General features: G+C 36.7%; 1 protein-coding gene across 5 annotated transcripts in view; it reads right to left on the minus strand.

The window, feature by feature from the left end:
- Positions 1 to 23420, minus strand: part of VPS8 (VPS8 subunit of CORVET complex) — a 391603-nt gene that overhangs the window by 253177 nt on the left and 115006 nt on the right. For all 5 annotated transcript variants that reach the window (XM_060298321.2, XM_060298320.1, XM_030861612.2 and 2 more), the window contains 8 exons: positions 15247 to 15371; positions 14418 to 14504; positions 11978 to 12045; positions 10530 to 10683; positions 10368 to 10427; positions 8609 to 8716; positions 3416 to 3496; positions 708 to 878 (listed from right to left, as the gene is read on the minus strand). In XM_060298321.2, the coding sequence (XP_060154304.1) occupies positions 708 to 878; positions 3416 to 3496; positions 8609 to 8716; positions 10368 to 10427; positions 10530 to 10683; positions 11978 to 12045; positions 14418 to 14504; positions 15247 to 15371 (854 nt within the window). The remainder of the gene's footprint in view (positions 1 to 707; positions 879 to 3415; positions 3497 to 8608; positions 8717 to 10367; positions 10428 to 10529; positions 10684 to 11977; positions 12046 to 14417; positions 14505 to 15246; positions 15372 to 23420) is intronic.

The raw sequence follows: 23420 nt of genomic DNA on the forward strand, positions 1-23420 counted from the left end.
CCAGAGAAGACTCAAAAAGTCTAAATTTCCTGCTTAAAGATTATTGGCTTAGGAAACATGAGATCACAATTCAAAGTAATTTAACTGTAAACTACCTGTGTAAACTGCTAAAGGCCATTATTGTCATTGCTTAAAATATAGTAAAATTAATACTAAGATCATAACTTTTGTGTCTTCCTTCTCTGCAGGCTCCTACATTTCATCTATTTCCTATTCCACCAGAATCATCTTTCTTTCTCTCGAAGCGACCTTTGCCTTTTAATGGCTACAGCCTCCATACCTGTTCCAGCCTTTACTAATCACCCAAATATTTCCAAAGCCTTATAGGCTACCTGTCTCTCTAGTCATTTATTCCTTAAATCAATCAGGCTTGTTGTCAACATAATAAACTTTCTAAAATACCTTGCTTTTACAATTTCTTTCTCATGAACTTTCAATTTCATTTCATTATTTCAGTATGAAAGTTAAAATTCTTTGGTATTAAATTAGTCACATTTCCAAGTAGAAGACAACAGGAATTATTGTTCTAGTTCACATTCCTGAATACTTACAAAGACACTCACATCCACTTCAACCTAGCTAGTGGCTTTTAAAAAAAAAAATCTCAAGACTTAAAGATAACTCCTCAGAATTCCTATTTCTAAAACAAAACAACCACAAAATACCAAGTTTATCAAAGCAATACTAAGATAATGGATTACCCTTACCAGTGCCTGGCTCACGTTTCCTCCAGTGGCTAGAGATTTGAAATGGCTGCTATTATAGACCAACTGAACTTCTGAGATCTCCACCATTTCCAATTCCTCTTGAGTCTGCCGATCAATCACATGCAACTTCTCTACACTGTCCAAGAGCACAATCGTGCGCGAGTTTATCCACTGTAATTCAAGCACACAACAACACAAAAGTGAGGCCCATCCCACACCATCACCCAGGGCAAAAAAGCTTGGCAACTCACTTAAATGACACTGACGACCTTATCCATTTAATTAATAACTTGATGACACCACAATCACAGCAAGAACTACTCGGTGACAACCCAGAGAACGACAGGTGCACAGCGTAGTATTGAGTTTTGATGGTGTTAAAATGACTCATAGTGTAAAAGAAGGCTAATTAAGAGCTCTAATAGATATTATGGGATATACGGTTTTTTATCAATGTTTTTGAAAGGTACATCGGCACAATGACTTAAGCAAAGTGACCAACTTTGCATTTCTAGTGGTTTTGACATTAATCAAACAAAAGGGCAAATGAAACCTCATAAACCTATCTGGTCAAAGAATGATTGTTACCATTTAAGTAATTCATATTTAAAAATACAAGCTATTTAAAATATATATTTCCTTCAAAACATACCTACAAATTATGGCAGAGTTCTTTGCTCTTTCTATTTCTCTATATATTCTGAATATTCTTTAATTAGTACTAGTATAATATTAAAAGTAATAACAATAATAATGTTAAAATCTTCTGAAGGATACCATTTTGATAAATTTCTTGGGTTATATATAAGATTTCTTATTTTCAAAATTTTTTTTTTTTTTTTTTTTGCTGTACGCAGGCCTCTCACTGTTGCGGCCTCTCCCGTTGCGGAGCACAGGCTCCGGACGCGCAGGCTCAGCGGCCTTGGCTCACGGGCCCAGCCGCTCCGCGGCACGTGGGATCTTCCCGGACCGGGGCACGAACCCGTGTCCCCTACATCGGCAGGCGGACTCTCAACCACTGCGCCACGAGGGAAGCCCCAAAATATTTTTTTGAAAAATCTCAATCCCTTCCCAAGAAATAAATGAAGTCTTAAAATCTGCTCAATTAGAATTCTAAATTAACCAGAACAAAGTACTTCCCCTGTACTTTCTCTCTCTGGTATTCATTTTGGTTTATTTATATGAACTCTTCCCATGTTATCAGAAATTATCTGCATAATATCATATCAAAAACAATCAAGTTGAAAATGGATCAATTTTCTTTTAACTATGTTGAATATATACTTTAACACTGTGTTACACAGGAAGGGTTTGGTTTTCCAAAAAAAAACCTGTCCCTCAGGAAACAGAGTTTGACACTCAAATCATTTACAAAGAGCTTTTGTAAGGTGCTCTCTTGATTACTTTACTTTGAGAAACAAAGTTTCATTTAGGAAAGACATATTATTCAGCCCTGTATAAACTTAGTGCTAGTTTTTAGATGTTTTCAAAGCTCACCTGGTTAAAAGAGAAAGAATGACAAAAAATGTTAGCAGGATTAGCAATTATTCTTGGGATTAGATCCTCACAATTTTAAGTGTTGACACACTGTAAACAAGCCTTTTAAAGGTAATTTACAAAGCAATGCAGTTAGGGGTCACATCATGAATAAGCCACAGGACAAATGAAAAACACCAACTGTCCTACTATTAGGAGAATGGCTACCTGTGGTTGGGAAAATTTTTTCCAGGGACAGAATCATATGCAGCTTTTTAAAGTGCTGTATCTCAAACATCTTAAATGGAAGCAATGATGACGAATTCTAGAAAACTGTGTTAGATGATTTTCAACAAGGGGTTCTGGTGATGACAAAAACACTCACGTCTTATACGTGTGAGAAGAGGTTGAACAAAATTATTTCATGAAATGTGTATGAAAAAAAGTATTATTTCTAAATCAAGTCTGTACATGAGATTGAACGGCAATGTGCAAATTAATAAATCATCTATTATAAAAATTGATACAAAAAGAAATAATCTCTTTTTTTTAAACCAAAAGTTGCTCAGGACTGAGATGCACAGTAGAGAGAGAACTCTGAAAAGTTTTTAGCCACAGATAAAGAATAGCTCCTGAACTCCTGAACCAATTAGGACATACTCAGAAGTACAAAACTGTGTTAACAAAGAAAGCCCGGCAATGATCCTGAAGAAATGATTCTGATCTCCCCTTTGAGCTAATCAGGACATAAGGCTAAAAGGCGATAAAAATAATGTGGCATCACACCAGCCTCAGACTTTATTCAGTACAAGCAGGATTTAACTTTTTTAAAAAATTTATTTATTTTTGGCTGCGTTGGGTCTTCGTTGCTGCACGCGGGCTTTCTCTAGTTGCAGCGAGTGGGGGCTACTCTTTATTGCGGTGCACGGGCTTCTCACTGCGGTGGCTTCTCTTGCTGCGGAGCACAGGCTCAGTAGCTGTGGCGCAGGGGCTTAGTCACTCCGCGGCATGTGGGATCTTCCTGGACCAGAGCTCAAACCCATGTACCCTGCATTGGCAGGCGGATTCTTAACCACTGCACCAAAGGGAAGCCCAGGACTTCACTTGTGTCCACATTTTATATAATCCTAAAGGTCATGATTTATGACACAAATCCTGGTAGCCTTGATACAACATGGACTCAAAACAATTACATAAAATGAACGGGGATATTTCATTTCAATAATACTTACAGTAAAGTTGATGAGGTCATAGTATAGGTGAAGATGCTTTTGCTTAGTAACGTGTATTGCTCCAGATTCATCTCTCTTAACCTGATGATGAAATAAAAACAACCTAAATATCAGCTATTGTTTGAGAGACGTTTTAAAGTCTCACCTAGTCAATCCACCAGGAAAATGATTTCCATTCAGAATATGGATAAAACAAAAATACTGATAATTAAAGAAACTATACAAATGAAAAAAATCATTCACATCATGATTTGTACCAAAATCCATAGTACACCTGGTCAGTGGTCTAGTTGTCAGTTTAGGCATACCCTGTTTTATTGCACTTCACTTTACTGTGCTTCCAGATATTGTGTGTTTTACAAACTGAAGGTTTGTGGCAACCCTGTGTCAATCAATCAGCACCATTTTTCCAAAAACATTTGCTCACTTCATGTCTCTGTGCCACATTTTGGTAATTCTTGCAATACTTCAAACTTTTTCATTATTATTGTATTGTTATAGTAATCTGTGATCAGTGATCTTTGATGTTAATATTGTAATTGTTTTGGCATTTTTTAGCAATGAAGTATTTTTAAATTAAGGTATGTACATTGTTTTTTTTAGAGATAATGCTATTGCACACTTAAAAGATTACAGTATAGTGTAAACATAAGTTTTATATGCACTTGGAAACCAAACAACTTATGTGACTCACTTTATTGCAATATTTGCTTTATTGCAGTGGTCTGAAACTGAACCCACAATATCCCTGGGGTATGTCTGTACAGGCAAATGCTGTATGTAATATTCACTCTGTCATAATTCAGAAAAACCTAACTGCATCACGTCAATGACTATTTAGCCAGAGTTAAAGCATAAAATGGGATTGGTGGCATAATGTAAAAAAGTAAAACAAAAGTTCATGAAAAGAAAAAAAACTGCTGCTGTGACAAGACTAGAATTCTTTGGGTGAAGTATGATACTATTATAGCTCAAACAGCCCAAAATTTCCCAAAAGAACCTCAAGCGTCAATATTTTACTTATATATGCATATATATACTCTCTATAATCTTCAATCATCCTTATAATTTGCTCTCTCCACGTATGCTCCAAGGTGACAGAGCACTGAAGAAGAACAACACACCACAATGACCTGCCTGAAATTCATGACGTTTGATTCAACCTGGGTTTTCTTGCATACTCTCCATAGTAGTCTTCTAGATGTCTTCCTTTCCCTTTAAGTCACAATTCCTCTTTGCCTTCTAGTCCCAACACTTGTAGTGTTGACCTCACCAGATATCTTAACAAACAACTGAGACCATTTAGTGTGAGCCCTTTGTGTACTCCCATCTTCACTTCCTAAGTCACCTCCCCTGTAAGAAAGAATGCTCTGGTAAAAAGGAGCGTAAGATCTACAGCTACGTGTTTAAGAGTAAGTTCCACTATTACAGCTGGGTCACCAAGAGTAAATCATTTATTCTTTCAGTTCCCTCATTTGTAAAATGAAAATAAGACAGCACCAAATTGTTCCATATCTTGCATATGTTGAAAGTGTTTCGTAAACAAAAAGGTCAATGCCAACATTAACTATTCTAAGATTGGCTGAAGTCCTTGCTAAACAAAACCACTTCACTTGTATATACTCTAAATCCTACTCCCTCCATTGCTGTTTAGTATTACCTCTTCCCAGCTAACATACTCAGTCACTCCTTTCAAAGGACCTTTTTCCTCTTGCTATCAAACAGGTTTCTGACTTTTCCATCTTCAAAAAACAAAAGCAAAACACCTTCCCTTCATTTACTTCTTCCAGAAAGTTAACCATTCTTTTTCCTCTTGTAACCAAATGCTGTACTATGATTGTGTGAGTCTGTTCTTCTAGATACTCATTTCTTTAACAAGGCTCTATAATCTAGCTTCCACCTCAATTCCACTGATAATTAGTCCTCTGAAAAGTTTCTAAAGAACTACTTCTTGCATATCTGGTGGCCTTATCTTCAGTCTTCTTCCTTGATCTCTCTTTGGCATTGGTATTACCCTGGAATTGATAATGTCCTGAAGCCTCTCCTTCTTCATCTTCTGTGATGCCATACTGGTCTATTTCCCCTCCTACCTCTAGATGCCTTTATAGGATCCTCCTTTCCTACTGTCTTTTCTTTTTCCTTTCCCCTACATGAGTGTCCACCAAGGTTATGTATGCTTTTGCTTTTGATTTTCACAGCTTCAACTACCTTCTCTATTCTGGAATTCTCATTTTCACCCCAGACCTGGACTGCCTATCCTCCCAGAGGACATTCCCCAATACAACACTTGAGAGTCTCACCTTTGCTTCCAACCCAACACATTAAATTCTTCCCTGACCCTAACTCATTGAATATTTCATGCTTCTAAAATGCAAAGCCAGAAATGCAATGTTTCGTTTATGTCCTTCGGTCCCCAGATCCACTAAGATGAGAAGCCTTGTCTTTCCTTCAAAATGCCATCCCTAGCTCTCACTGCAACCAACCATCCTTGTCTAAAGACCTCACACTTGCTTTATTACAAGAGCAAAACCTTTCTTTTCCCTCCAACCTCCTATAATCTGTTCTTTTTACTATTTCTACAGTGATCTTCCTAAAACGTCACTTTAATCACATCACTTTAATTACCTAAGAACATGTGATGGCTCCCCATTACCAATCTAGGTCAATTATTATATAATCTAGATCAGAGGTTGGCAAACTTTTTCTGTAAAAGGCCATACAGTAAGTATTTTAGGTTCTACAGAGCATACAGTCTCTGTCACGACTACTCAACTCTGCCACAGTAGTGCAAAAGCAGCCATAAATAATACATAACCAAATGGGCATGACCGTATTCAATAAAACTTTACAAAAACAAGCAGCCAGTCAGATCTGGCCCATAGGCCATAGTCTGCCAACCCCTAATCAAGATCCATGCCGTATGTTCAACTTTATTCTCAACAATAAGTTTCTCCCTGTCATTAACTCTATAAATATTTATTAGGGACTTTCTACATACAAGTACTGTCCTAGTGGCTGGAATAGAGCAGTAGAGTTGGTTTTAGACTTACAGAGCTTTCAGTCTAGTGAGGAAAAAAAATATTAGATAAGTAATTTTAAAAATGCTGAATGTTGTCAAAAAAGGTCTTATCGGTGTCTATGAAGCGGGAAATGCTAACTGAGGTCAGGAGGTCAGGAAAGGCAATGCTAATCATGAGCCAGTATAATGTGGAAGAGAGCACACAGCTTTCCTGGCAGAGGTGTTGGCATATGTAAAGACACCGAGGCCAAAGACATGGAAGCAACCTAAATGTCCGTTGACAGAGGAATGGATAAAGAAAATGTGGTGTATAAATATATATGTATACACACACACACACACACACACACACACATACAACAGAATACTATTCAGCCACAAAAAAGAATGAAATAATGCTATTTGCAGCAACATGGATGGACCTAGAGATTATCGTACTAAGTGAGTCAGAGAAAGACAAATACCATATGATATTGTTTATATGTGGAATCTAAAAAAATGATACAAATAAACTTATTTTCAATACAGAAACAGGCTCACAGACATAGAAAACAAACTTATGGTTACCAAAGGGGAAAGGAGGGGGAGGGATAAATTAGGAGTTTGGGATTAGCAGCTACAAACTACTCTATGTAAAATAAACAACAAGGTCCTACCACACAGCACAGGGAATTATATTCAGTATCTCATAATAATCTATAATGGAAAATAATCTGAAAAAGAATATATATGTGTGTGTGTGTGTGTGTGTGTGTGTGTGTGTATGTGTATATATATATATATATATATATATATAAACCGAATCAATTTGCTGTACACCAAAAACTAACTCAACACTGTCAATCAACTATACTTCAATTAAAAAAAATAAAAAAAGACACTGAGGCCAAAGACTAGTCAGGAAGCTACTCCAGAGCCTAGGCTAGAGATATCAGTGGGAAGCAGCAATGGGGGAGACAAAGAGGAAGTATACTCAGAGTCAATAGATGTGTGATAGAGTAGAAATAAAGGGAGAAGTGTAACTGAAAGGCAACTCCTAGATTTCTGGCTGGAGAAACTAGGTGGATAGTGGTGTACTTGCTTCACTGAGCTAGGAAACCCAAGAAGAGATTCCACAGGCACATTCTTACCTCTATAACTTCAGTTCATCTTATTTTCCCCAATATGCATATTCACCCCTCCTATAGTATTTGCCTTTATTTGTTTTTTGTTTTTTTTATAAATTCATTTATTTATTTATTTTTGGCTGTGTTGGGTCTTCATTGCTGCACACAGGCTTTCTCTAGTTGCGGCGAGCTGGGGCTACTCTTCATTGCAGTGCGCGGGCTTCTCATTGCGGTGGCTTGTCTTTGTTGTGGAGCATGGGCTCTAGGTGCACGGGCTTCAGTAGTTGTAGCACGCAGGCTCAGTAGTTGTGGCTTGTAGGCTCTAGAGCAAAGACTCAGTAGTTGTGGCGCAGGGGCTTAGTTGCTCTGCGGCATGTGGGATCTTCCTGGACCAGGGCTCAAACCCGTGTCCCCTGCATTGGCTGGCACATTCTTAACCACTGCGCCACCAGGGAAGTCCCTAGTATCTGCCTTATATCCTTCATAAAGTCTTCCACAGCCTCTTTAGTCTATACAAATCTCTTCATACTCTGAACTTATATCAATTTTTAAATTCTCATCACATACTTGAATCCTTAAACTGTTCTCACTAGTAGTAATGAACATACTACTGGTTTTGCCTTTCAAAACATATCTTAACCTATGTGAAAGAAGGAGTTAAGTTTTATACTTCTTTCAATTGCCTTGTGTCCATTACAGTGTAGATAACATAGTATGTGCTCAATGATAACGTGCTCTCTAATAAATACACTATATGTAGATAGGTAAGCCATTAATACAGACCTATGTACATCTATATATTTATACATACACATAAACCATCAATTATTTATTAGTCAAAGGAGATGGAACTGAGAAATATACCATGAAGAGGCATGGAGCTGAGGGTGATCATCTGTTTTCCATGTTAACCACTAAAGCCTCCAATAAACATTAAATAGGTCACTCTCTCTCCAAAGAATTATGATAGCATATTTCTTTGACACAATACTAAATTACTGGTGAATCAAAAAAATAATCTTATGATAAAGAACTTTACCACAGATCTAGCATCATATTAGGACTTACCAGTAGAAAATGAACAACATCTCCTCTGCAGAAAGCAAGCATGGGATTCACATAATTATGCACTGCTACGAAGTGCCAGGCCAGCAATGGAACACTGGAAGGATCCATCTAAGTGAGGAGAAGGGAAAAAAAAGACATCACTGTTAACACACAGAAAAACAAAGGGAAAACTCTGGTTTACAACAGCATCTGACTGGTGTTCCTTGATAAAACTTCTCCTAATTTCTTATTAAAATTCCTAAAGGAGGGACTTCCCCTGGTGGCGCAGTGGTTAAGAATCCGCCTGCCAATGCAGGGGACACTGGGTTCAAGCCCTGGTCCAGGAAAATCCCACATGCCGCGGAGCAACTAAGCCTGTGCGCCACAACTACTGAGCCTGCGCTCTAGAGCCCGCGAGCCACAACTACTGAAGCCCATGCGCCACAACTGCTGAAGCCCGCACGTCTATAGAGCCCATGCTCCGCAACGAGAAGCCACCGCAACGAGAAGAACATGCACCACAATGAAGAGTAGCCCCCGCTCACCACAACTAGAGAAAAGCCGGCACGCAGCAACAAAGACCCAATGCAGCCAATCAATCAACCAATTCCAAAGGAGCAGAGACTGACTGGGAAGTGTCATGAGGGAACTTTCTGTGTGGATGGTAATGTTCCACATCTTGACAGAGGTTTGGATTACAAAAGTACATACATCTTGTCAAAGTTCAGCAAATGTACACTCAAGATCTGTACATTTGTTGTATGTAAATTGTTACACCAAAGGAAAAACTTCAACAAATACTGAAATGTTCTTAATCATATGCATGTTGATTATTTAGGAAAAAAGAGTACTAATTTCTGTAATTTACTTGGAAATACATTTAAAAAAAACATAATTTGATGGGTGCACAAACAGGTATATAATAAAATACAATAAAATGCTAATGGTAGAGTTTTACAATGGTAAGTATATAGATGTTCAATGTAAAATTCTTTCAACTTCTCTATTTGTTTGAAAATGTTCATAATAAAATGCTGGGAAAAAACACCAATAAAAACATACAAAAAGATGTAAACACATACTACCATGATAAATCTCAATTAGCCAATGAAGCTCACCTAAGAACTGTTAATGGCAATATAAGCCAGCTTTGCCAGCTGAAAGGGCAGACCTGCTTCCCTGGGGTCCAAAGATACACCGAGTACCAACAAGAAAACAGAAGAGTGAGCTCCCTCATTACAGCGGCTACTTTCTGAACCAGTCTTCGTTCTGCATCATCATTCTCCTTCCCATCCCATCCCATCAATGCCTCTCCTCATATACACACAGGAAGAAAACAACTCTTTGAAAACAACCAATCAGGAAAAAGAAAAGGGAAATTGAGGTGTGCGTAATACGTTCTGAGTATCATCATCCTCCAAAGTAAAATATCAGAGGCAGAAGAAGCCAAGGAAAGAGTATGCAGCAGCAATTCATGCTGGGTATTACGGTGGGGTGTTCTCTATCAGCAGTTCATTATCAAAGCAGCAGCTGTTCATGAGAGAAAAACTTAACAGAATAAAGGTAGAAAAGTACAGATCTTGTGATCCCCAGGTTACTGCTGTAGTCACCAGCTTATGCTGCTTTGGTCACATCAAGGTAATCAGACAGTGACCTTTGCAGCATTGATTTCCATTCTACCTAGTTTTCTGACAACCTCACAGAATGTGCCACTTGCAAGTCATTCTCCCCAATCTCCTGACATGGTCTTTTTACCAATAAGACGGAGAGGCTTACTTACCCGTCCATAAGGAAAAGTCATCCACACTTTCAAGGATGGCTTCAATCCAATGACCAGTATCTTTAGGGGAAAAAATACATTTTAATATTTACCCTGCAATTTTCAAATTTTGGGTATTCAAAGCCTCTAAAGTTATGAGCTTCATCTTCTAAATATACCTACCTTTGTTAAGGATGCCATGGCCAGTAAGGAAAACTGTGTGATGGGATGATCTTTCAACTCGGGCTTAGAATGGAGAGGCTCAATACAGCAAACTTCACCCTTGGAACCACTGAACAGGCATCTAGATTCACATGTCCTCACTCCCATCACTCTCCTGAAAATGTAACCAAAAAATGTCAGATCAACTTAGCAATGCTCCAAGGTGCTATAGCCCTAGCGTGGCCTACTACAAAAGCCTCCTAACAATCCAACAATTGTTACTCCTGCCCCCAACAATCCAAACTCCACATGACATCGGCATGTCATTTTTAATGTGTGGGTCAGATTTATCACCCTTCTCCTAAAAAATCTCCAATGGCTTGCCACTGTACATAAAATAAAATCCACTCTTCACCATGTTTAAAAGGTCCTATATGATCTGGCTCCTGCCTTCACTCCTCTCCCACTACTGTTGCTCCTGACAAACGCATGCTCCAGCCACACCTGCTTTCTCTCCACTGCTCCAGCATGCCATGCTGTGCCCACCTCAAAGGCTCTGTGCTTGAACGTCCCTCTGCCTGTAACACTTCTCCTAGATCTTTCCACTTGTTGACCAGATTGTCATTCGGGTCTTTGCTCAAATGTCACCTTCGGAGAGAAGCCTTACTAAATTATACTCAAATGCACTCCAGCACACTGACCTGTTTTTTTTTTTTCACAGTACTCATAACTATCTACAGTTATTTCATTTATGCATTGGTTTATTGTGCCTCCCTACCCCCGACCCAACTAGAATGTAAGTTCTATTGCAGTAGCAACCTTGCCTGGTTCATAGCTGTAACTCTGGTGTCTAGAACAATGCCTACACATAGGAGATGCTCAATAAACATTAGCTAAATAAATCAATAGTATTTTTTAAGCAATTACTCTGGGCTCAACATTGTTAGAAGGTACAAGAAATACAAGAAACATAGTCCTTACTTTGAAGAACTTATGGAAATATAATACACATTGAATTTTTTGTTCTACTTTTTTTTAAACTCAGATTTGTAAATGTTCTTCCATGTATCTAAATAGTCTTTCCTCTTATTTAAAGAGAAAACAGGGCAATGCCAAGGCAATAAAAACCTTTCTACACCTGGCCATTATGGTTATAATCAACTGGGCCTGGGGCCTAAACGGAAATAAGTGAGATACTCCAGAATAATGGTTCCCAAGATTGACAGAGCTTATGAACACTCTGGGGAGTAGGAGTCTAGAATCCCATCTCGGACCTACTGCAATAGAATTGGGGCGGGGGCCGGCCTGGTGCTCTGTATGTTCTATAAGCCCCCCCAGGTTAAGTGTAATACACAGCCACAAGCTATTTCCAATCACATGGGTTTTCCAGACCTCTTCATATTCAACTTCAAGTCATTAAACTGGAGCTAATCTTTTCATTTGTCTACAAATGTCCATTAGTCTCTTACTTAAATGTCAATTCAAAAACAGAGCCTCCGCTGTCGTTGCAAACTGCAAGAGTTGGATCATCTGTAAACTAAACAGAGAAGGAATTTATTTTCTTATACATTTTCAGACAACTAATCAAGTATTAAAAAGGTAAGGGAAAAAATTATAAAATCTAAGACAAACACATTTAATAGCATTTGAAATCACCTAAACTATATCTACCTCAGTACTCTAAACATACAAACTTACCCATGTTTGGAATAAAAATGGCTCAATATCTTTAAAAAAATGAGGCTTTAAAAAAAGCAAAAACCACCTTTCATCAGGATAAAAGAAAAATACAAACTATGACTCATAAAAGCCCTAAGGTTCTCTACTTAGGTTCTTACATTAATTTTTTTCTAACTTGCTATTAAGCTAAATAGGATACTCTGGATACATTTGCAGTTGCCTAGCTTTCAAGAATAAAGACACAGTGAAAGATATTTTGTATCTTTGGGAAATAAACTTATTGGAATATGTTTTCCAATAACTGAAGAGTTAATCCACTACATGTAAAAGTTTAACTTTTTATGTAACTCTTCCTAAAACGTGCTGCCCCCTCAATCTTCTTCGACAGAGTATACCTTCAGTTATTATTATCTACCCTGGAAAACTCAAATAATAAATAATGTTCAGAATGACAGATGGCCCTAAGGGCTTATGCAGTATGGTAGATATGAGTGTTGTAAGATACAAAATTGAATAACTTAATTTGTATCACTTACAGTGACTAGTCTCCCTAACCACAGAGGTTTGTAAAACCACCCTAAATCTCATGCCTTTGTGCTCTTCAGGGATGGCTGAGGTACAGGAGGCTACTATGAAATTATTCTTCCTCAACCCCACACACGGGTAAAGAAGTCCTACACCTTTGTTCTCAAGGCCTAGCTGAGTAGTTGCCAAAGTGGAGTGTAGGGAAAATAATAGCACTCATGATTTTACTTATTAATTTTCTACTTCTTGTGTATGTGTTTTATAATGTACTTATAGTACACTAATATATTTAAATAATTTTTAATATATATATATATATACACACACACACACACATACACACATACATATGTATATATAAATGAATTAAAGCCCAAACTGTTACTGATGGGATGTGTAGGGTTAAGTCTGGAGAACGAGTAAGAGGTTTGAAGCACAAGTAGCCGTTGTCAATGGAAGACCTCAGAAGTAAAGTCAGTGTCTGCACTTATCACCATTCCCAAGAAACACAACGTCCACTACTAGTCTGCTTTTAACGTCAGCTGCATTCTTCTGCCTTTTTCTCTCTGCCTTTATCTCTTGTTTCCTATTGCTTCTCCCAAAGATTTTGCATTTTTCTGCAAATGGACTAGACTTTTATAAACAACCAACCATTTATTGAGCACTGTTTATTGTAATGTGCTACTACATATAACACACAAAAATTAAAGAGAAATAGATCCTGGTTTCAAAGATCTCAATCTATTAAAGGAGATAAGACATAACACAAACAACTACAACATACTAGAGGTTGGTTCATGCCATATGAAAAGAGGTCAAGATAAACTGCCATGATGTTCAGAAAGAGGAGGAATTCTCTCTACTTTTACTTGTCTTGGTTGTTTTCATTGTAACTAAATGCTTCAATGCTGCTTTGTCACAAAAGACTTTTATGTAACTAACCGAGATGCAGACACATAGACTCCAGATGCTACCAGACTTTAAAAAGAATGTGTATGGATAAGAGAGGTCTGCACAGCTAAGTAACCAAATGTGTACATGGTTAAAATCCAGAAGATCTGATTTTAGACTTCCTTAGTTATAGTCCTGTACATTTTATACTTCTGAACATGGGCTTGACAGCATACAAAAACCAAGGTTCGCATTGCATTTATAAATGAAATCTGTTACCTAAGTTGGTTTATTATTTTCAGGCATGTAAGGAGAAAGCCAAGATTCAAATCTTGATGCTTTTCCTTTGGAGGCCTGAAAGAAAATAAACCAACAGATTTGTTTCTAAACATAACGCAAAGCTTGGTTCTTTCACAATTGGTGCCTTGAACTTCAGGTAATTCCCAACAAAGTGTGACAGAGCACACCGCCTCAGCAATAAAATCCTGGCGGACTAAACAAAGTAAAAAGACCTTTTAAAATCTGCACATGGGTTTTCAGTAGGGTACTGCCTGTCTTTGCTGCCAGGCTTTCGTCCAGGATCACATCAATTTACTCTCTTTCCTGCTATATCTACTAGACTTCAATACAACTTATAGCTGAATGTTACCATGCCAGCCCATCTCTGGTTTTAACTTGGGAAAACATCTTGTTGGGCCAGCCAAATAAAAGACAGTTCACTCTCAAGGATTCTGTTTATAAAGAAATCTACTTAAAAATGGATACAAAGGCATAATAATAAAGATTATTAGAAAAAGAAAATAAGGACTTTACCTTAATATGCAATATTGCTGTTCCTGGAGGATGAGCATCTGTTATTGATCTTAGAAGTTTTCCACTGGCCAAATCCCACATAGTGATCTATAAGACAACTAAATGCTTTAAAAACAAATTTATTGCTCTTTTTTGGACTTAAGTATCCTGGCTTTTGGCTGAAATAATCTATTCCTGGTCTATAAACATTGCAGACAAAGAACTATAAAGTTAAAACATAACTAAAGGTTGCAGATCCACTAAAGCATGGGGCCTTTATTTCATCTTCATCCTCCCCTCATCCTGCCCAACCTACTTTTCCCTTCAGATTTTAAATCTTGTTGTTTTACTGAGAGGTAAAAGAAATTTCTTTAATGAGTCAATCTCTTTAGCACTGGTAAAAATTATAGAAAGGCTTACTGCCAAACCAATTAATATGTCAGAAGAAGAGAAGAAACAAAATTTACTGCCAGTTTCAGAAGAAAAAGAAATACCAAAATAGTTATCTAGGAACACAGTAATAAGAATACTCAAAGCAGAATATAGTGTACTTAAAAATCAACAATTATCCTCACTACAGTAAGAAAGTAAATTTTGTATAACAGCCTGGTTGGTTTATAAAACCTATGTACTTACATGGACATATGAATTAAGATATTAAAAATCACAGACTCTGCCTCAGTCAATATTTAAAAATTTGGACAAAAGTCAGACTAAGCAAACTCAGGTTAGCTCTACAGACATGTCACTTTATAACACGTTTTAGTCTTCGAGATACTGATTTAGAGATAATACATTTTTAAAAATTGATTTTACATTGTCTTATGGGTAAAATAGAGTTCCTATTTACCTGTCCTTTAGCAAAGCCACAGAGAAGTCGTGAGCAGTCATTGTTGATACTGAGGGCAGAGATGGCTCCATATTGACCTCCAACACTAGTGCTACCCAGACAGAGTCGCAAAGCTTGATTCTGATCTAAAGAAAGCAATTGATAAAATCAAGTGAAAGAAATGAAGGTGTGAATAAATATATACTTAGTATAGGCTTGTTTTCAAACACTTTGAGGTAGCAAGTATCAAAAGAATCAAACGATGAAGTTACATTCATCTTAAAATATATTTATTGAGCATCTACTAGACACTGGGCATTGAATTAGACACTAAGAAAGCAGAAAAAAACAATAACTACAAGGAAGCATAATCCAAAACTTGCTAATAAGTTAAAAAAATCCTTCGAAAGCTCTTTGAACAAACTAACTTTCATTCTAGAATTGTATTTCTTGCTATTTTTAGGATGCAAGGTTACATGAAATACTATCTTTTAAAGTAGCTTTAAAACTTCAAAAATCAAAATTTATTAATTTAGAGTTGGCTGAAATTTACATTATATTATCCATGAAGAAAAGGTTTACCAGGCAAATGAACAATATAAATAAAATCACAGGGTATGTTTAAACTGCTTAAGAAAATTCTTTTCAAGCATCAACATTTGATATGCTAAAAGCAAATAATTCAAATCTCTACTAGATTAAGTTACTTAAGGGCAATGATTTTGCCTGAAATCACCTCTGATTTCTCCAGGAGGCACTCAGATATTATTAAACCTTATTATCTAATAATTAAATTCCTCTAGAATTCTCCTAGGCAATGCTTATTTTATATTATATAGAGTTCATTATTGTACCCACTTGAAAACAATGAAATAAAAAATTTAAACATAAGAAGGCATGCCTACAAAATTTAACTGTTTAAGGGGGAAAAAAATTACCATACTTGCACAATCAGGAGGTCTCTTAACTCCCCCGAGCAATTCTTTGTGCTTCCCTTCACTATCTTATGTGCTAATTTTTGGAGGTAAATACATCTTACTCTCACTCTTAGACTATGACCTCCCTAAAGGCTGAGATCATGAGTGAATTAACATCCCCAGAATACCTAGCCTGCTGCCTTGCACACAGAAGCCAACTGACAATCATCTGAATAGCTGCCACATTTGCAAATCTTCCTCCTATAAAGGTAAATCTAGTTATCAGAAAGAGCCTAAAGACATTCATTCTCAAATGTAGGGAATAATACTAGGTAAGTCCTTTTGCCCATCCAAAGTGACTACTGTAAGAATATTTTTCTGTGTTCATAAGCAGGCTCAAATAGCAATCCCCACCTCCCCAGGAGTTCTGACACAATTAATGGCTGTATTCTATCTAGCACATAGGAAATATTTGATGTTTTCTGAAATCATTTTAGATCTTAGCCTTCCAAGATGAATATCAGAAAAGCAATAAAATTCATAACTATACAAGGTCTGATGTATTTTAAAAGTCCTATGTTTACTCAAATCTAAAATGATTAAAATTACAGATTTTTTTCCTTACATACACTTTCCTCCCTCCTCCAGTTTAATCCAAGTTATTAAAATTTCCTTTTCCTGACTCTAAAAATGACATCACATTTTATTTTGCTTTATTAAATTGCATGCATAAAATAGTGTTTTCCATGATTCTTATTTTGTCAGACCCACCTTTACAGTTAGTGGATTATCCATATACCTTATTCTGCAAATTTTCAAGATTCAGTGGTTGGGCAACAATTTTCTATATATGCTACCACTTTGGGTCATGCGAGTAGTCCAACGACTGGGCTGAAAGTACGAGGACAAAGACAGAAATTCCACACCAGCCTCAAAAAGAAGTCCCTTTAGCCCGGGCTACCTGCCTTCTAGGAGAGTAGTGTTTGGATAGCATCCTGCTGAGATCCTTTGTAATCCCGGTTTTGAGATCCAAACTCTATACAGCTCTGATCCACCAATACTTAAAGACACTAACTAATGCTTCCTACTTTACCTAAGTTCATACTTTAAATTGGACTATTTGGGCTTCCCCGGTGGCACAGTGGTTAAGAATCCGCCTGCCAATGCAGGGGACACAGGTTCGAGCCCTGGTGCGGGAAGATCCCACATGCCGCAGAGCAACTAAGCCTGTGCACCACAGCTACTGAGCCTGCGCTCTAGAGCCCGCAAGCCACAACTACTGAGCCCACGTGCCACAACTACTGAAGCCCGCATGCCTAGAGCCTGTGTTCCGCAACAAGAGAAGCCACCGCCATGAGAAGCCCATGCACCGCAATGAAGAGTAGCCCCCCCCGCTCACCCCAAATAGAGAAAGCCTGCATGCAGCAACGAAGACCCAATGCAGCCATAAATAAATAAATGTATTTTTAAAATTATACTATTTAAGTACTCTCATAACTCAGGGAAAGTAAGCACAGGAGAATTAAGGAGTATGACAAAATAGAGAATAAGGGTACCATTAAGAAAAAGGAAATAGAGGAAAAAAGAGGAAAGGAAAAAGACACATCTAACTTCTACATTAAAAACCCAAACCTGACTCTGCTTTCCTGACTGTGGGTCCTGTGTACTAAAAAACTAGCTAAGACAAGGACCAAATTATCAGCCTTGGTCACTCCTGAAATATGTATTAAATTTACATCCCACAGGACTATGTTAACGAAAACATTGTCAATTTTTGTCCTTAACTTTTACAATGTATTCATTATATTTATAATGTCTCTTTATAAGGTAGAGTGGCTGTGAGGTAATAGTACCTAAAATGTAACATAATTTAACTCCACAAAGATACTTATCAATTCTTATTGCTGTCATTATACATTCTATATTTATGGTGCCATATTAACAAACTTGCTATACAATTTAGACTAAAATCAGAAAAGGTAGAATTTCTGTGGAAAGAAGAAAGCAGAGTCTTATTGAAGAGGTTTCTTCTACTAGAAGAACATTCTGTAGTCCAGATTTTTCTAGACAATTCTGGGGAAAGGTATTTCATGAAGACAAAATTAAAACCTCTTCCAAAAACTTAATTTCTAAAGCTACATGGAAAGAACAAAAGGACCTGGACAGAAGCAAGAAAGGTGAAAATCAGAGCTCTCCACATTCTCCTCCTCCAATGGGGCTCTTGATCTGGGCAAGAAATATGAAATGAGACTATCATTTTTCCTATAAACTTCAGAGTTGGCATAGAGCTTAAATTTTGTAAATGCCTATGAAAAATATGAAAACTATCCAATGGCACACACGCAAAGAATTTTTTTAAGTTTTTTTTTTTTTTTTTGGCCGAGTTGGGTCTTAGTTTCGGCATGCGGGATCTTCGTTGAGGTGTGCGGGCTCTTCCTTGTGGTGCATAGGCGTCTCTCTAGTTGTGGCGTTCGGGTTTTCTCTTTTCTAGTTGTGGCACACAGCCTCCAGGGCTCATGGGCTCTGTTGTGTGCGGCACGCGGGCTCTAGTTGAGGCGCTCGAGCTCAGTAGTTGTGGCATGCGGGTTTAGTTGCCCTGCAGCACGTGGGCTCTTAGTTCCCTGACCAGGGATTGAACCTGCGTCCCCTGCGTTGTAAGGTGGATTCTTTACCACTGGCCCACCAAGAAAGTCCTACGAAGAATTATTATTAATGATAATAAATAGCTTACCAATTAATTAAGAGAACTCGAAGCCCAGATACCACAAAAAGCACATCCATTTGGTAGTGCAATGAATTGTATCTATTTCTTTATCAGTATACCTTTTGCAGTACACTTTACTTAGGGTAGATCTCAGCATATTCTAGGCTTAAGAGTAATGTGCTAAGTAGCAAAGAAAAGCCATAAATAACATATAAAGTCTATAATAGCCATAAAATCTAAATTTGTACATACTTCAAGAATTTCTGCTCTCCGTATACCAAAATTAATCTAATCCTCTATTTATTCACCCCTAATTTGTTTTAACTACATCCCAAAAACCATCAGAGAAGGAAACACCTAGATCCTAGAAGGAATCAAAATCTAATTATGTGTGTAGAGCTCTACTTTTATTGCCAGTATTCACCATTCTTCAATACTACTCCTTTGTGCATTATTAAAATATTCTCTAAGACCAAAGGAGAAGAAAAGAGTTATTAGGAAACATTTTTCATCAATGATCGTAAAACAGCAGAAGCACTTTACCTGACCGCCATCTAACAAACACACAGAATTAAAGTTCTCCATTCTCTCTATAAAACTTACTGACTAAAGCCCACGATACACTGACTCCCCACAGCTAACTGGCTATTTTCTAGAACTCAAATGCTTACGAAAAGTCAGTTGTGTTCATTTCCAAACCTGTTCATGCCACTGGAATACTACTGTACTTTAAAAATGTAATTAAACAATATTGTCAACTGATGAAATACAGTGGAAAAGAAAGAGCTGTTGTTTCTATGAAAGTTAAATGAATGTTTTAGAAAAACTTGGTAAAGATGAGTTGCTTTAAATTAACTATCATGAAGTAACGTATGGACAAGACAACTGCAGAAAACTGAAAAGAAGTTTTATGAAAATCTAAAATTTTGCACACCTCGACTGATTCACAGGTGCCTAAGCTTTTACCTCTTTTTTAAATTAAAAGTACAAATTTTGCATGACCCATCACTGATGCAGCTTATGCCAAAAAAGATGCTGCAGACGTCCAACTGGCAGATACAAACTCAAAGAAACAGTTTTGGTCTACGCCAAAAGATTAAGAACAATATTCACTAATTTATTTTCATTTAAAATAAAACATTAAAGGTATGCATATATTTATAATTTTTAACAATTCCCTACTTTAACTAATTTCAAAACTTTTCAATAAGCATTTCATAAGAGGACATCGACTGTAACATTTTTCAACATTAAAAAGGTCAAAAGAAAAAGAGTCACTCATGCAAACCAAAATTACTATACCTTTTCCTTTGAATCCATGGAGAAAAGATCAAAAAAAAGAGAAAAGCAAGAAATCAGTTCAAAAGTTCAGAGAAAAGACAGGTAAAATTTCAAGAGTATAAGTGATAAACTTTAGTTATCTGTGGGAATGATACTAAATGTGATTAAATGATACATCTAGCATTTATATTTAGGTATTGGTATGGAAATAAAGAAAATGCATAATATCCAAATTTTAGCACAGTAAATCCAAGTCCATTAAGCTTGATAAAAACAAAAACAATTTCCAAAAGATAATCTACTAAAGTATACTAACAACCCTCAAAATGGAAAACTAAGGGCCTTAGGATAGGGAGATATCTTTATTAAGATTCGAATTTTTGAGATCCTATATTTAGGTAAGAACCAAGATACATAATAAATACCATATACCTATAATTCCATAAGAAAAGGCAATTTACATGATGTTTAAGAAGCTTATAATGATTACTATTTTAATGACCCAGGCCTCTATTCCAAAGAGAATCTAATGGTACTTAAACAAGTACAATTCTGCACTTTTTCCTATGATCAACAAAGATGTTTAAAAGATCAGATTTAACCCAGATCTCTAATCTAGACACTTCATAGTATTATTACTCTGCCATTTTTTTCCTGGCTTTCAAGCAAATTTAAATCCATTTATTAAAACTCATTGTCCAAATATCTGATTCCCACAAAAATGAGTAAAATTTATTAACTGCATGATTAAAAATCCAAAGCCTAACTAGAATATTATGATCCTTTCTCAAAAGGTTCATTATGGCATACTTTCTTTTTCATGAGACTGTAATGAAAGATTATTATTTCATCAAATCTACAAGAAAGTTGCTGGGGTCTAAAAAAATTAGAAAGCAGGCCCAAGAAAATTAAGAAGACAGTAATGAAAGACAATAAACTCTTCTTCTCTGTTAGTTTTTATTTTAAAAGACTTCATTTTTTTTTTTTTTTTTTTTTGCGGTATGCGGGCCTCTCACTGTTGTGGCCTCTCCCGTTGCGGAGCACAGGCTCCGGACGCGCAGGCTCAGCAGCCACGGCTCACGGGCCCAGCCGCTCCGCGGCATGTGGGATCTTCCCGGACCGGGGCACGTACCCATGTCCCCTGCATCGGCAGGTGGACTCTCAACCACTGCGCCACCAAGGAAGCCCAAAAAGACTTCATTTTAATTTGTTGCAGTAAGCTCTGCATGGATTTGATTATAAGCAGGCACATATTCTTATAACCTTGCGGTAAGGAAGGGATATTAAAGCAGATAGAGTTGAAGAAAAGTGAGTACTGGTAAGTGGGAACAAAAATAAACATGTATTCTGCTGACAGATAAACACGAACATTATATTTTATCCTCATTCATCTTAGTTCTTCCATTCTTTCCTTTATATATCTTGCAATTTGCCTCCTTTTCTCTCAGAACTGGGGAGAACTGCTTGGAAGTGTGGAAATGTACTGATCTTAGGATTCAGTATTCCTTGATTCTGAATTTGGCTCTGTACATGTCACTTAACCTCTCTGGTTCTCAATCACCTCATATGTAAATAAGGGGATTGAACTAAAAGTCCTATGAAGATCCTTTCCCAGAATTCTATCAATCTGATACCAACTATGCCCTCATAGGAAAACAAGCATTCCTACACGTGATAGGAGAGCAAACTGGTAAAACTTTCTAGAAGACAATTAGGCAGTATACATCAGAAGTGTTTAAAATGTTCATACCCTGACCTCCGCAAGCCCACTTTTAGGAATTTGTCCTAAGGAAATAATCATGTGCACAAAAATGCAGTTACAAAGATGTTCATCACTCTACTTTTTGGTTAGAAACAACCTAAATGTCTTATAGTAGGAAACGATTAAGTAAAACGTGGCCATTAAAAATGATGTTACACAGAAACAGAATCACAGACATAGAAAACAAACTCACGGTTACCAAAGGAGAGGGGGAGGGGTAAATTAGAAGTTTGGGATTAGCAGATACAAACCACCATATATAACATAGATAAACAACAAGGTTCTACTGTATAGCATAGGGAACTATATTCAATATCCTGTAATAAACCATAATGGAAAAGAATATGAAAAAGAATATATAAATATATATATAAACTGAATCGCTTTGATGTACACCAGAAACACAACACTGTAAATCGATCATACTTCAATTAAAAAAAAAGCTAATAACTTAATACAGAAAAAAATTATGTTACAGATGACTTATTATGTTACAGATGACATGGAAAGATGTTCATTATAATGAAAATGCAGGTTACAAATTAACATGATCCCATTTGGGGGTGTGTACATATATATACACATATGTACAGGAAAAAAGATTAGAAGGCCATACAGAAATGTTAGGAATTATTCCTGGATGGCAGAATTTGGTGTATCTTCAACTTTTTGCTCATCTAAATATTTTATTATGAACACATATTATGGAATAAGAAAAAATTATTGTTTAAAGAATCAATTCTAAAGTTCTCTCAAGAGAATTATATTTTTGTTTCCATTCTTCTCATCCCCAGACAAAAAAACTTTTTTATATCAATCGCCTTTGAAAAGACTAGTTGTTAAAAACACAGATAAATAAGGCTTTTGGCATAATGGAAAATTTATAAATAGGAAGTCAAATTGTTCAAAAACAAGGGAAAATAACTAGTTATTCACTCATACGATAAATAAAAATGCAAGGCCCACAGAGATCAAACTGTGGTTCTGCTATTAAGGTCTTCCCAGGTAATCCTTACACAATATCCTGTAGAGTCCTTACCAAAATACAGTGTCATCAGGAATTCCATTTAAGAAAGTTGCAAAAGACTTAAGATCCATAGAGAACACTAAAAATGACAGGAAAATATTATCTAGTAGTTTTTAAGTTAACAGAACAAAATGTTCTGCTCATAGTATTGAATGCAAAAGCAAAGAAAGATTAAAACTAGGTTTATTTAGTCTCACGTAGGAAAAGAAAATGAGAAAATAGGACTATCACCTACCATACAAATAAAACTAGCTAAGTTCTCTTCTCAACCAAAAAAAGAAAGTGATTATGGGCTAAAAATTTTTCTGTTTAGAGGGATTTACAATGTAAATGAAAAAAAACACTGTCAGTAAGAGTTACTGAAAATTACTGAGAAAGCCTGGGAATCTCTTTCCCTGAAGATCTTTTCAAATACCTACTACTCAAATATGATTTAGAATAAAACATTAGCACCACCACAAACCAGAGGAACACGAAATGACAACCTCTCAACTTTATATCCTT

The sequence above is a fragment of the Globicephala melas genome, chromosome 4 (assembly GCF_963455315.2).
Source record: "Globicephala melas chromosome 4, mGloMel1.2, whole genome shotgun sequence".
NCBI classification, from domain to species: domain Eukaryota; kingdom Metazoa; phylum Chordata; class Mammalia; order Artiodactyla; family Delphinidae; genus Globicephala; species Globicephala melas.